The 15,231-nt window shown below is 45.2% G+C and overlaps 1 protein-coding gene across 9 annotated transcripts in view; it reads right to left on the bottom strand.

The window, feature by feature from the left end:
* Positions 1 to 15,231, bottom strand: part of Frmd5 (FERM domain containing 5) — a 307,318-nt gene that overhangs the window by 11,892 nt on the left and 280,195 nt on the right. For 6 of the 9 annotated variants that reach the window (XM_078049690.1, XM_078049689.1, XM_078049691.1 and 3 more), the window contains exons 7-10: positions 14,756 to 14,843; positions 6,534 to 6,622; positions 3,357 to 3,420; positions 2,737 to 2,828 (exon numbers count right to left, since the gene is read on the bottom strand). In XM_078049690.1, coding sequence (XP_077905816.1) covers positions 2,737 to 2,828; positions 3,357 to 3,420; positions 6,534 to 6,622; positions 14,756 to 14,843 — 333 coding nt within the window. Of the gene's footprint in view, positions 1 to 2,736; positions 2,829 to 3,356; positions 3,421 to 4,007; positions 4,069 to 6,533; positions 6,623 to 14,755; positions 14,844 to 15,231 lie in introns of all 9 variants that reach the window. The other 3 variants (XM_040276008.2, XM_040276014.2, XM_040276015.2) reach the window with 2 other exon arrangements.

Here is a 15,231-nt window from a genome sequence, read left to right as displayed (position 1 = left end):
TAAAAATTCTATCATTTATTTGAATTTGGAGCCATTCTGTTTTCCCCAGATTACCTATTTGACATCACTTTTGAAACTACAGAGAGCTAATGTGGAGATCTGGGAAGGCCATGGGCACTGGAAAACATCCTCCTGGTGGCTTTGCTGATCCCATTAGTTCTCTCATCCTTAGAAATTGAGGCCTGGACAGAACTGCCCAGGGAGGTCTCCAAGATCTGACTGCCGTAAAACCCTCCCAGGGTGCCTATAGTACTAATCCACTGGGAGTCCATCTGGCTCTGACGTCTCTGCCATGATGGGCATTGAGTATTTAAGGAACTGTCTCCACAATCCATGAACAGTTCCTGGAAGACACCACCCCCTCCACCCCATCTCAGAGCTCTGTGAGGATTCAGCCTACTTGCCCTCCTGCCTCAACATGTTCTTGAGTCTGCCCCAGCTATCTTCAAGGCACTAGGCCATAGGCAAGATGGGGACCTGTGTGTCAGAGATGCTGAAAATGGGCTGAAATGATTGGTTGCTACCAAAGACTTGATGTAACTGGTATCTGATCCAGGCTGGAAGCTTTTAACAATTAGGACATTAAGGAGGCAATGGAAAACTGAAAAATGACCTCAGTTTCTAGTGTGGGTGCAGAGGAAAAACTCAGAAACTGAATTTGGTTACAGGTTTAGAAGCAAACTTCTGTTATGGGCGGTGGAAAACAAACCTTTAAGAACAGGTGCTGGAGAAAACAAGAGACAAAGGACAAAGAGATTCCTTCTGTTTGTGTTAGACCATTTAGGAGGGAGGGAGATATATATCTGGCTTTCCTCTCTTTGTTGGGGAGACTCAGGGAACCCCATCCTTCCTGTGTTGCTTCTCAGTCCCACAAACAAGAATTTGCTTCTCAAGTTGCTTCTCTCAAGGTTCATGTAACTGACCAAAGCTGAGCTCTGTCAAAGGCAAAGGGAAGGTGGTGGCAAAAGAAAAAATGTTCGCTTGGCTTTCCATGGAAAGCAGAGACTGAGTAGAAGAATTTGGCCGTGCTAAAGTCTCTCCTGAGTGTCCTCTTCATGAAATGAAAGACATCCCCTCAGGTTAGAATTCAGACTGCCTATTCAGTTCATCATGGTGTTGGTATCAAATGTACAGTATTATTTAGCAGTTCAGAAAGCCTGCCCAAGAAACAAGCAGCCTCTGGAGCTGTGGCCCCAGAACAGCAGCAGGTAACAGAGTCTGCTCACTGGGGAGGGGAATGGTGCCCAGTCAGCCCCCGGCAAGTCAGGTCTCTTCAGGATCCTTTAGGGGCATTTGATGATAGCAAGGCTGACCCCAGGTAGAATACACCAACTGTACTGCCTTGTCCTAATCAAGACACATCTTATTAAAGCACAAATTTCTTTCTTTATTTCTCTCTTTCTTTCTGGCACAGGAAGAAACTCCGGGGTACTCTATCACTGAGCTACATCCCCAGACCGTTTTATTTTTTTTACTTTGAAATAGGGTTTCACTAAGTTGGCCAACCTGGCTTTAAACTTGCAATCTTCCCATGTAGCTAGGATCACAGGCATATGCCACTGCCTGTGGCTCCCTAATGCTTTTATAATCTTCTTATAAAAATTAAAAAAAAAATCTTCTTAAAAAATTTTTTTAAAAAATTATGGTTGCTTGGAATTGACACAGGGCCTTATACATACCAGGTAAGCATTCTACTAGTGAGCTACATCACCAGCTCGACACTTTTTTTTCAGTACTGGGAACTGAACCCAAGAGTACACTACCACTAAGCTATATTTCCTAGCACTTTTTAAAAATTTTTAATTTTGAGGGACTGGGGTTGTGGCTTAGCCGCAGAGTGCTCACCTAGCGCACATGTGAGGCACTGGGTTCGATTCTCAGCACCACATAAAAACAAATAAACAAAATAAAGGTATTGAGTCCATCTAAAACTAAAAAATAAATAAAATAAAAATTTAAAAATTTGAGACAGAGTCTCACTAAGTTGCTCATGCTGGCCTTGAACTCACAAGTTCACATCCTCCTGCTTAGCCTCTTAGCTGTGTGCTAACATGCCCAGCTCCTGCCACTTACTTTATCAAAGAAAAGTGAACACAAATAACTCATACTTTACAAAATTATTTAGTAAGCACAATTCACCTTTGGCCTAAACCTGGCTTCCCAATAGTGGTTAAGCCCTTGCCCCTCCAGTGAACCCACCCTAGGCTCCTGGGTACTTGGTCTGTTGTTGGCTATACCTTTGGTAGTAACACAACAGGAGGGGCTGGCATCGATCCCAGCTCAGCACTGGGCAACCCACCAAGAGACAGACCTCAGAATTTCTCCAAAGAGTGGGGCTTTGGGTTGTACCTGATCTTTTATCAAACTGTTGTGCTCCAGGCCTTCCAGGGCTCTGAATGATTCAACAAGGACAGCATGATTCAAATTAAACACCCTTTGTCTACCCCAAAAGGTCATTACTCCATCCTGGAGGCTGTCCAAGGACAGACACCTCTAGGCAGACCCTTGGGCTACTTAGCAGAAACATTCCCTGCCTTTGGCTGTGTACCTGGGGTGGGGGGGCACAAAGACCCAGAAAGGGGTCTGAGTTTTACTAGGAAGCCAGCCTTGTCATCTCATGTCTCCAAGTCTCCTGTCTCAAGATTTCTCAAGGTTCACATGCCCATTTTTTTCTTAAAAAGCAACCTTTGTGACTTTGCCTCTGATAAAGATGGTCCCCATCATGTGTCTACTCACTTGTAGAAGGCTTGGTTCTCAATTCCACATTTCCAGAGGTGCTTGCAGGCTTCTGGAGTTGGAGCAAAATAAGTGAGAATAATTTTCTTTTCCTGCAAAAAAATTTCACATAGAAATGACTGAGTGTGGATGAAGAAATGAAGGGTGAAGTAACCGGGAAACTAACCCTTGTGCTGCTGGAAGCCCCCAGCAGCTGGCTAGCTGGAAGAGAAGATCCAGAGGACCCACTGGGGCAGACCTCAAGTTCAGTGAATCACCTAACACCTGGCGAGTCCAATCAGTATAAGTCTCAGCTGTCACAAGTTGATCCAGGAGAGCCATTAGTGAGAAGTGGCATTTGCATCTGGAATTTCCGTATATGGAAAAAGAATCTCACTTTGACTACATTTCCTGGAGGAAGGGATCCCTTGGGTGAAAACTCTGGGTGTCATCAGCATACCTGAGAAAGTATGTGCTCCAGAAGCTTCCTACCCTTCATACCTCACCTCCAGGTCTTGACTTGATGTTGGCTGAGCATGTGAGTGGCTTAGCTCTACTTGGACCCCATAGACTTGGCTCTAGACTTCAGGAGCCATCGCAGTGCCCCAGCCCTCCCTGAAGAGAAGGAAGCCAGCACTCACCTCTTTCTGACTTACATATAAATAGAAAGTCTTTCCTTCAAATTTCAGCTTGGTCACTTCATTCCTAGAAGCACAAAAAGAGTACCTGTCACCTTGATGTGGGCTGCTGGTTCACAGCTAAGTCTTGTAGATGCACAGCCCACCCCAACTGGAAGGGGCTCCAGGCACAGACACAATTTTAGCCAAAATTAGAACTGAAACAAGACAGCAGCGCAGTGGCCTTAGAGAACGGTTGTTGGAACAGTTCAATCCACAGTTTTCTGGTCAATCACACTATAGTAATAGGGTGATAGGAGGATTTCGGGCTCATCAACAGTGGCTGTAAAAGGGAAACATTTGCATGGAAAGTGAGTCTAGGTAGAGTGTCCGGGTCATTTCAGGATTTGGTTCATAACACAGGTGCATTATCTGGATGGGACTGTCAAATGTAAGATGCCACAGGTAGCTGATGAGGCCAAAGTTCAAGATACAGCAAATAATGAAATACAATGCAACCAGGTTCTGAGGGAGTTGAGTCTTTCAGGTGACTGTGCCACTGGATGGAAAATGCAGTTTAATGCAGACAAATGTCAAACAATCTCAGGGAGGGGGCGGGGCAACATACCAAAGAGAGAGAACAGATTACATGGAACAGTCATGCAGCGTACTGACCAGGAAAGGGGCTTAGGGGTTATTGTAGAAAAATCCTTGAAGCCACCAGCCCAGTGAATGGCTGCAGTAAAAGAGGCAAACAGGATACTGGGGTACGTCACCCGCAGGACAGACACAAATCAGAAGAAGTGACATGGTTACTGTACATGGCACGGCCTAGACCTCATCTCCACACATTGCTTTCAGCCTTGGTTACATTTACAAAGTGAAAAAATTACTGGGGCCTTAGGAGGATGTCCCTGAGAGCCAGAGAACTAGGCCTTGGCATCAGTTGCTGCTCACTTCACTTCTATCTGCCCAGCACAGCTACGCTCAGGAGCCACAGGCCCTCTACCCCTCTCCGGAGAGCCTATTTTTCCGCCCATTTGAGACCCCTAAGGAGGTCTGATTGTGTAGATCTGCTTCCACTTTGCTTCGTCCTCTTGGTAATTTCTAGGGAGGTCTCCTCAATATCCTAGTAAGTAGAAGAAGGGTAATAAGCACTATGTACCGAATTTATACCTGGACATACTTCAGGAGACAGATAAATCACTTATTCTTTATGGTCCTGCAAATCATGATTGGGTCAGGATGATACTCTACAACTTCTGACCAGCAGTTTTGACCTAGGACCAGTCACGTAGCATTCCCTCCATGTTTGATTCCCTTTCATTCTCCCTTTTAGTTGGTCAATCATCAATCTCACATACTCACATACACGACATTACATATCCCGAGGTTAATATACAGGCAAGTACACAGATTATTTAGGCTGTATCAAGCAAGATAGAAAATTAAGGGTTTTCTTTTGAGGGTGAGGTTGGGTTTATACCTGTATTATAAAGTCGAGGGGCCGGGGCTGTGGCTCAGTGGTAGAGCATTTGCCTAGCATATGGGGGCACTAGGTTTGATTCCCCGCACCACATAAAAATAAACAAATAAAATAAAGGTATTGTGACCATCTACAACTAAAAAAGTATTTAAAAAAGAAAAATAAAGTTGAGACACGGTGAAGAGACTCCCTGAAGAAGTGGTACATGAAAAGAAGAAAAAGATCGAGAAGCAGTGTGGCTTCTGGAGGGCAAGGGATAATTAGAGACTATAAGTATCTGTAAGAGTGCTTCTTACTTGTTCCTAGCTAATTGTGTCCTCTAACAGGGTCCTCATGAAACAGCTACCCTGGTCAGAATGTCACTGTCTAAGGAACATTGAATATCCCAGATATATCCAGGCAGCAAATGATGTACACTAGGAAAAATGTGATCCTGCTCATTGTCTTTTTCTGAAAAGTATTTTGTTGGACAGATTTCAAATCCTCACATCAACACCCAGAGAGCACAATGAGGACCACTTGAGGAAGCCAAGGAAGCTGGTATGTTGGGTAACTCCAGGCAGCAGGCATGTCTGTATGTCTGAGTAGCAGTTTCTCTAGCACTGTTGTAGATCATCCTGTTGCTGTTATTCATAAGAATAATCTGGGTTTAAAAATGACTGGTGTTCTAAAGAGGGCAGAGGAGGGCAGACACCTACAGCACCCCAGAAAAAAGCTGATTGGAAACCAGCTCTGTACTCAGACCCTTCATATGCTCTTCTGGAGAAGGTAAGGGGATGAAGACAGGGAGCAAGCTTTGCTACTGAGTTCTGCTGGACCAAGGAAGCCATTTATCCAAGTCCATTGGAGGAACTGGCCAGCTTAGACATGGCAGGCTGAGACCTAAGCAGGCACAGAAATCACAGGGACTTAGTAGAAAATGCAAAATGTCCTAGGGAGGCTGATAATGTTTGCAGGGGCCAACCATCCAAAAGGGCTCAAGTATAATTCAAATGGCAATCAACAAATTGGAGTCTTCCCAGCCATAAAGAATAGTGCCCAAACAAAACAAAAACTGGCAGGAGGAAATGCAGTTCTAAGAAGCCGCAGCTGTGGCAGAGGCTCTTGCCTGCTAGAAGTGGGAGTGGAGAGTAGGGGAAGGAAGACAGTGTGGACATGACTCCTGGAGGCGGAAGACACTTAAGGCCTAAAGGGGAATAGGAGTGAGAGCAAGCAGCATCTGAGCTCTTGCAGACCAGTTGCCCACAAAGGAGGTTGGTCTGAGAGGGTGTTGTGCAGAGTAACAGGATGACTTATCTGCCCTAGGGGTCATGGTCTGTGTTGTGGAGTAAATAGGGGAGTTGGGCCATCTACGGAGATGCTCTCAAGCAGCCTTAATAGGGTTGGCAATGGTCCTTAGCAGGTGATGGCACCAAGGACTCAATTCTCTTGGGAATATTGCTTCCCTAATATTGGCTCCAGCCCCAGGCCTCCTTAGAAATTAAATCTTAGTCTTTCTCTCTCTGGAGAGGCTGTTGGCTCTCAGGGACAACCTTGTGGAAGAATAGGATCCCTAGGAAGAGACCACTACCTTCATCAGTTACCATTCTCAACACAAGGCTTTGGAGAGGGCTCCGAACCATAATTGCCCAATCACAGACAAAGGACATGGGAACCACAGCCCCTCCCCAGTTAGTGAGATATAATGAGCCTGTTTTGGAAATGAAGATACTCACCATTTAATGAAGTGGACCCTCTTGTTTCCTTGAAGAACAACAAACCCAAAAGGAGTGAAGGCCAGAAATGCAGCATTTCCTGACACATCCTGCAACATAGAAAGACTTCTCATTGGGGTGACGTAGGCACAGAGGTGAAAGAGTGAGAAACACAGTTCTTCATAGGGAGGAAAGGTTACTACCTCACAGAAGGTTGCAGAGGCAAGAAGCAGGGCATCTGGAATCACTAGACTATGGTTAGAGTCCCAGCCTTGCCACTCACCAGCTTACTGAGCCTGTTGCCCTTATCTGGAGGTACCAACCTTAGAATGTTATGAACTACCAAAGAGAACCCCCAGGCATTGGTGATGAGATTGTGCAAGGGTGTACAATTGTTAAACATAGAGTTACCATAAGATCCAACAATTCTACTCCTTGGTACGTGCCTGAGAGAAATGAAAACGTGTCCACACAGAAACTGTACCTGGATGTTAACAGTAGCACTATTCATTATCATCCAACCAGCAGTAACAGTCCAATACATTTTGCAGTGGAAAATGTCCACCAATTGACAGGTGAATAACCAAGTGGCATAGTATCATACATGGAATATTATTCAATAGTAGAAAGGAATGAAAAACCAATACATGCTACAACATGGGTGAACCTTGCAAACATCACGCCAAGTGAAAGAAGTGATCAAGTGTTGAATGATTCCATTTATATATAATGTCCAGAATAGGCAAATCCATAGAACCAAAAGGAAGATTAATGGTTCCCAGGGGCTAGGGAAAGAAGTAGGGCAGTGCTGGCTGATGGGTGTGGGGTTTCTTTGTTATGGAGGTCATGAAAATATTCTAAAATTAGTGGTGATGGCTTAAGTATGAATAACTAAAAGCCACTAAACTACACACTTAAAAGGGTAGATTTTATATGAATTATATATCAAAAAGCTGTTATTAAAGAGAAGCAGTTATCATCAACATGATGGTCCTATGACACTGGGCTCCCTCAGGAAAGTTTAGCTGAAGATAAGCAGTAATTGGCTGAGTAGAACAGTTACCACCAGCCCTGAGGTGCCTGAACCAACAGTCAGGTTCTCCTGGTCACTGGTCCTTAGTTTGTAAATATCAGGCTTGGGTTTCTGCTGAGCAACTGGGAAGATGATGTAGCAGAAGGTGTTGATCATGGTTCCGTGAAGTGGAAAAATGAGCTCCACGAGGAAGGAGCTATCTGAAAGATTACAGGGCGCTGAGTACAGTGGCACAATCCTGTAATCCCAGAAGCTCAGGAGGCTGAGGCAGGAGGATCGTGAGCTCAAAGCCAGCCTCAGTGAAAGTGAGGTGCTAAGCAACTCAGTGAGACCCTGTCTCTAAATAAAATACAAAATAGGGATGGGCTCAGTGGTTGAGTGCCCTGAGTTCAATCCCTGGCACCCCTCACCCCCACAAAAAAAGGTTTTGGGGCTTCTTTTGTGACAAAGTTCAGGTAAGAATCTACTGTCAGGCTGTGTGGTGATGACAGAGATGACCAGAAAACTAAGCAATGAAACTGGCCAAACATGCCAGAAGAATTTTCTGGCACAGCTCAGGTGATGTTATGGAGTCCATACACCTGGCAGGAGGCTTGTGAGTGGAAGCTGTGGCTGCTAGGCCAGATGAGCCTGAGGGTTGGCTCTCCTGATCCTTCGCCTGCAGAGTTTGCTACCCTGGCATAGATTTTCAGCCTGATCATCCCTATGAATATAGGGGCCTCTGCAGGGTCTGATGAGCCTTGCCTCAAGGAAAACACAGGTTTGCCTCTTGGAGTCATGCAGGTTTGAGCTTCTGGGCCCAGAGAATAAACTAATTATACATTTCACAAACATTTCTGATTAATGTGTTGTTATCATTGACCTTTTCTTTGGGTCAAGATCCAGGAACTTGGCTATAAGCGTGGTATCATTTAACTCATGGGCATAGCAAAGTTTTTAAAAATAACTGGAATGATGGGGCTGCCATTGTGGTTCAGTGGTAGAGCACTTGTCTTGCATGCATGAGGCACTGGGTTCTATTCTCAGCACCACATATAAATAAATAAAATAAGATATTGTACCCATCTACAACTAAAAAAAAAGTTAAAAAACAAACAAAACTGGAATGAAACACTGCATGGCCACAGGGCTGGATTTCCTCCTTCCTGTCATCAGTGCTTGGTGGTGGTTATTTGCTGCGGGCCATTGCCAAGTAGGAATGACGCATCGAAATTTCCTTGCCAGCGTACCCCATGTTAAATGGACTTGCCTTGGATATTGCATGTGTCTTTGAGAAAGGTGACCCTGCTCAAGGACCAGGGGGGATCCAGGATTAAGGTGTATCCTGCAGGTTTTAGGAAGTATCCGGGTTTAAGATAATTTGGGTTTAAGGCGTTCCCGGTTTAAAACAATCTGGGTTTAGAGGGAAGTTCCAGGTTGAAGGTTATTCCTGCTGGGAATAGGGCGTTCCTGCTGCCTGAGTTCCCGTTGAGTTCTCTCGGAATTGAGAAAGTATTTGGGACATGAATTGTGCGGCAGAACTGGGATTTCCCCAGAACGTGTGTAGAGGCTGGTGTGAGTTCGGGAATAAAGAATTGCTGTTTGAATCTACAAGGTATGTGGTGGCTCGTGATTCTGTGCCCAGCCAAGACATGGGCAGTTATTAATATCTGAGAATCACACACTGCCCACAGACACTGTTCCTGCCAGGAGGCACCAGGGCTATCCTGGCTGACTTGGCAGAGATATGGACCAGAGCACAGTGGCCTCTGCGAAGAGAATGCCTGGGAGGCAGCCTGCCTCAGATGGAAGGTGAGTGCCAGGCTTTCTACTCCTTGTGCAAGCAGGATTCAGGGAAGTCCTAAAACTTAGAGACTCCAGGGTAGAGACCTTATTGTGAGGTTAAAAAAAAAAAGAGTTTCAAATTTTCTTTCTTGTGGAAAGGGCTTCAGTCTTGGTGTAGGACTCAAGCTCGGCTTATTGTTATTATTTTTTTCAGCTTATTATTTGCTCTGTGGCTTGCTTAACTTCTCCAAACCTCAGTTTTCCTCATTTGTAAAATGAGGACGGTCATACCTATAGAAACACTACCTTCTGATGTTAGGATGAGGGCCCAAATGCCTCTCTGCTAGGAGGTGGCCATTGGTGTTCCTGGAGAGGGATGAATTTGTTGTACTCATCATTAATCATTCACGAGTTGGGGTAGAACACACCATCCAACATGACCTGTATCCACTCAGCACCATGAAGGGTCACCAAGAGGACCAGAAAAGGAATTTTGGAAATCAAAGCACAGATGGATATTGGAAATAGGAACATTGGTCCTCCTCTGCCCAGTACCCCACAGGTTCTACCTGCAATTATATACAAAGCAGCCTTCTGCCAACAGCCAACCAAGAGGGTCTCCTGATGGAGTCAGGACCATGGCACTCTTGGTTGTAGGGTCCCTGGGGTTATCCTGTCCCTTCTTTAGTCAGTCTTGGATGAAGCCTCTTATTCTTGAAAAACAATAGGAAAGATGACTCCACATGCTCTTCCAGACACTAATAAATCATTTCTGAAAGAGCTAATGGTTGGGGGACCGTTAAGTCAGTCATGAAAAATCACAGTTTCAAAATACTTAAACTTAGCTCCAAGAAACTAGAATGGAAAGGAAGAGGAGGTGGTAGCACCCTATAAGAGACTTGATGGCACTTTATGACAGCTCAGAAATGGAATTCTTGGTGGAAACTTGCCATCTGAGTGGCTTTAGTCAAGTTCATCATTTCAGAAGTGAAATCTATCACCCTGTCCATAGCACAACCAAGAGGGGCCCACTCATGGTGGGAAAGTCACCTCACATCCTCTGAAGTCAGGAGCAACTTGTCAAGATGGAGGAAGTATTTCTTATTTAAAGAGGGTGAAAGGGGGCTGGATGATGAAAGTAATGATCCTATTTTAAGGTCAGAGAAACAGTACAATTTTATTTTTGTTATCTAATCTAGATCCTGCTGTAATCAATTTTCTCCTGGTCTATACAGAGCAGATATAAACTGGTAAAATTACATTAAATTTTTTTTATAATGATTACAGAAATCTTTAAAAAAATTTTTTTAGTTATAGACACAATATCATTTTTTTAAAGTTTATTTTTACACAGTACTGAGAACTGAACCCAGAGCCTCTACCACTGAGCTACAACTCCAGCCCATGATTCTAGAAATCTTTATAGGTCTGTGTCTTATCAGAATTGATGGTGACTCATGCTTGGTGCCTAAACAAATGCCATATCGGCAGAAGGAAGACCATTAACAGTAACAGCAAAAGCACTGCATTGAGACCAGATAACTCTGGGTTTGAGTCTCAGTATTGTCCTAACCAGTAACTTTAAGCATGTTAAGTTAGTCCCTCAAAGGGAACTTCTTATTCCCCTCTTATTCTTTATTATCTGTACCTTCAAAGGCTCAGAGTTCTTATCTTAAAATAAAAGACATATTCTTGGTAGTGATGTTGTAAAGATGTTATAATGCCAGTGGCTCGGGAGGCTAAGGCAAGAGGATCTCAAGTTCAAAGCCAGCCTCAGCAATTTAGTGAGATCTTGTTTCAAAATAAAAATAAAACAGGCTGGGAATGTGGCTTAGCAGTTAAGCATCCCTGGGTTCAATCCCTGGTTTAAAAAAAGACAAAAGGTTGAGATAATGTATGAAAGGACCTAGCACATGCAGAGTTTCAATAAATGGCACTTTTGAGACATATATGATAAAAAGGTCAGGCAGAGGCTGGGTATCTGTGATGAGTCTAACTGCTACAGGAGACTCAAGGAAAACAACCTTGGGGCCAGCTTGGATGGAACAAGAAGGTAGTTAAGGCTAGAGAGGCATCAGGGGCAGGGAACGTGCAACAATGGGCTTGGGCAGCTGGGGGCTTCTGCCAGGAGTGGGGAACTGAAAGTTGAGGCAGAAAGCTCGGGACAGGCTTGTACAAGTTTGGAGTTTGGGTCTTATTGCACACCTGCTAGCTAAAGGAATGCTCTGGCTGTCCTACACAGGGTTTATGGCTCCTCCTTCTGGTCCCAGGACCAGATAAGACACTCTGAGCAGAAGGAAACCACCAGTGTGTACAGGACAAACAGCAGCTTCTTAATCTGTACAGGAGAACAGAGCCCAGCTGAAGCATTGTTCTGATTTCATTTAATTATCAAAACGATTCCTCTTCTTCTGTCCTCCCTAGGGCTGCATGCCCCAGATTCCCCGGGCCCAGAATTGCCTCTCTGTTAATAGAAATCATCAGTATTTATTATACCAAGTGCACCAGCTTGTTTCAGCTCTCCTTGTAGCGACATTAAGGGAAGTACTTGGTAGCACATCACTAAGGTGACTCTACTTACTGGTAAGAGTAAAGGCTCCCAAACTGCTCTCCTTGCTCAGGAGGGCTGAGGAAACCATGGCTAAAGCCTAATGAGAGGAGCCAAGGGACCATGTGTGGGGTCTGCCTGCAAACCTGACATAGCCCCCGGTAAGCAGAGGCAAAGGGCCCAGGAACAGGGAAGTCCAATGAGATGACCACCCCCACCTCCCCAAAGTAAGCGTGTAGGGCGTGTTTTCTGTTTTACATAGGGTACGTACGTGACCAGAGTGTGAATTCTTCCTCTGCTACTCAGGGCCTGGTGAACCTTGATGTCAACAGAACATCAGCCTTCTTGATTATAAAACCAGGAGTATAATATCCAGCCCCCTTTCCCCATAGCTGGCTGAGGAATAAATTAGAAATGATGCAAAAGGAGTTCACTGGGCCTGTGTTGGAAGGCGTGCCACATTCTGCTCTTTTTCTCCCTCCCTTGGTCCCTCCTCCTCCCTCCTCCTTTCTAGGAATTGATGCTGTGGAGGTGAGATGATAGGATATATAGGATTGGGCTGCACAAAGGGTATGAATGCTGGTTTCTCGCTGCAGCCTCTTCAGCCTCTCTATGTCCAATGTTGGACAAACTTATCAAAGTCAAGGCTGAGCCAGGAGACCGGTATTTGTTGGGTGCATGTGGATTTGGGCTGGTAACCAGTCTGGCTGCCATTCTCCATGACTTCCAGACCCCTATGGACAACAGTGGAGAATCCCACCCACCTCTAGTTAGTTGTTGTGCTTGGGGTCACTGCCTGCCCACCTCTGTGCTGTAAGCCCAGCTCAGGGACTCCTTTCATGAGTGGCCTCAAATGGATTAGGCAAGTTGGGCTCAAATTCAGACATGATCCCCATACCTTCTACTTAGCCATATCTATCTTTAAGCAGCTATGTCATTTCAGGTTCTGGAGTGACTCAGCAGCTCAGGGAGCACAGTTATTGAACATCTACTGTGTACTTAATCACAGATAAGAAAAGTGAGGATCAGAAGTCTCCAAAAGCCTCAGTAAGTAGGAGACAAGGACTGGAGCCTTGGGCCAGCTGTCCCCCGCCCCCCCAGCTCTCACTCCCATGGGGTATCTGCTGAGAGTGTCTGAGCAGTTGATAGAGAGGTTTAAATTACCTCTGTTACACAGGAAACATTATTTGGGAAGCGTTGCTAATTTGTAAGTATCGGTATATCAGTTCTTCGGTATAAACCGGCATGGATATGTTTTCTGACAGTATCGGCCCAAGAACACAGGGGCCAGATGGCAATTGACTGTACTAGTGGATAGGCAGTTATGGGGTCTGGAAGACAAGCAGGATTTCAAAGTGCCAGAATGTTTTAAGATTCATATTAAATCCTACGCAAGGATAATTCACCATCATTTCACTAGGGAGCCAAGGAAAACACTGTTCTGTCCCCATGTCCCCATAGTTTGTGCTGAATTGTGTTTTCCTTTCTTCCGGACTTATATGTGGGAGTCTTACCCCCCAGTACCTTAGAATGTAACCTTATTTGAGGACAGGATCTTGACAGAGCTAATTAAGTTCAACTGAGGTCATTAGTGTAGACCCTATTCCAATTTAACTGGTATCCTTATAAGATAGGAGATTTTGGACATCTATGAACAGAGGGCAGACAGTGTGAAGACACAGGGGAAAGACAGCCATCTACAAGCTAAGGAAAGAGGCCGGGAACAGATCCTCTGAGGCCCTCTGAAGGAGTCGACCCTGACAGCACCTTGATGTCAGGCTTCTAGCCTCCAGAGCCAAGACAATACATTTGTGTTGTTCAAGCTACCCAGTCTGATGCTCAGTTATCATGGCCTAGGAAGGGAACACGCTGCTCTTGAAACTTAGTTTCCTCTCACCTCTCAGGAAGGTTGATGTTGTTCAGCTTTTAGCTGACACTATCTCCTTCAGATAAGTTGGAAAACTGTTTTTTGTGATACTGGGGGTTAAACCCAGGAGCATTCTGTCACTGAGCTACAACCCCCAGCCCTTTTTAATTTTTATTTTGAGACAGGGTCTGGCTAAGTCACAGAGACAGACCTCAAATCTGCGGTCTTCTTGCCTCAGCCTCCCAAGTGGCGGAATTACAGGTGGCACTAACACACCTAGCCATAGCTGGTTTTACGGGCAGTGCTGTAACCTTTCTGGTATTGGAAAGGCAGGCAGAAATGTGGAGAAACTAAGGCAGAGAGTGAGAATTCAAAGCACCATGGACAGGGGGATACAGTGGAGGGAGGCAGAGAGAGATGACAGGAAGAAGCCACGGGTCTCTGCTGCTCTCAGCAGGGACTGAGGCTGCTGGTGATCATCTCCAAAATGCCAGATACGTGTGAGTAATTACAGAGGTTTCTCTGGGCGCAACTTCCCCAGCTGGTTCCCATCTCACCCTTACAGGCACATAATGGAATTAAATGTGACTCCACTGCAGTTCCTTCTGGTGACGTTTGTCACTACAGTCAATAAAACCCACTTTTGGAAAGAAACTAGATTACGGGTCAGGGAAGGGTGGGCAGTTGCTGAGTGCTTCTGATCACTCCCTGTGGGGGGCCTTCTACATTCCTCTTCTCTTCATTTCCACCAAATTACCCACTGCTGGCCAAATAGGGCCCAGTTTTGGATTGTTATTTAAATGGACTTCTTTTCTGGTGCTCTGACATTTATGTGGCACCACAGAATTATGCAGCATGGAATCCAGAGGAGTTTTCAACCTGAGACATCTTCTCTGGCATCCGTCACTGGAAGAGCCACTCCTGCACACATTGAAGGGGATAAGCATGTGGTCCTAAGCATATGGTCCTTTGCTCCTGTCACCCTGTAGAGGAGGCACAATCAGTGAGGTCTCCCACATGGGGAGTCTTACCTTACATGGGTGAGGATCCACCCCATAAGTCTCCAATGTCTGTGCTTTTCTTAAGAAGTTCAGTTCTGATGTTGCTGGTGTTTGACCACTGGAATAAAGAAAATGACATGATTTCAGGGCTTCCTGTTCTCAGAGGTTCCTCTGATACAAAACTCTCTACAAGAAGTGCTCTGAGTGAGCTACATACCTCCAGTTTTCTATAGAGTATGCTCTCTCCTTGGTTCTAGACCAATTTCAGGGATTCAAGTCTAGGTGCCAAGCCCTTTGCCTGCCACAAAATTATTTTTTCCTGTCTTGGGTTCACTGGCAGATAGATGTAACTTCAGAGTGAGACAGGCTACATAATGAATCACTGGGCTGAATGTGAACAATAGGGAGTGGTGGAGTCTGTGGCAAACTAGGGAGTACTCCCTGCATCTAATGAGTGCAGCTGCTCCTAAGTGCTGAGATTATAGGCACATGAGAGAGGGGCTAAC

Source organism: Ictidomys tridecemlineatus, chromosome 5 (assembly GCF_052094955.1).
Source record: "Ictidomys tridecemlineatus isolate mIctTri1 chromosome 5, mIctTri1.hap1, whole genome shotgun sequence".
NCBI classification, from domain to species: Eukaryota; Metazoa; Chordata; class Mammalia; order Rodentia; family Sciuridae; genus Ictidomys; species Ictidomys tridecemlineatus.
Note: the sequence above shows the minus strand (reverse complement) of the source record. Positions and strands in the feature narration are given on the sequence as shown.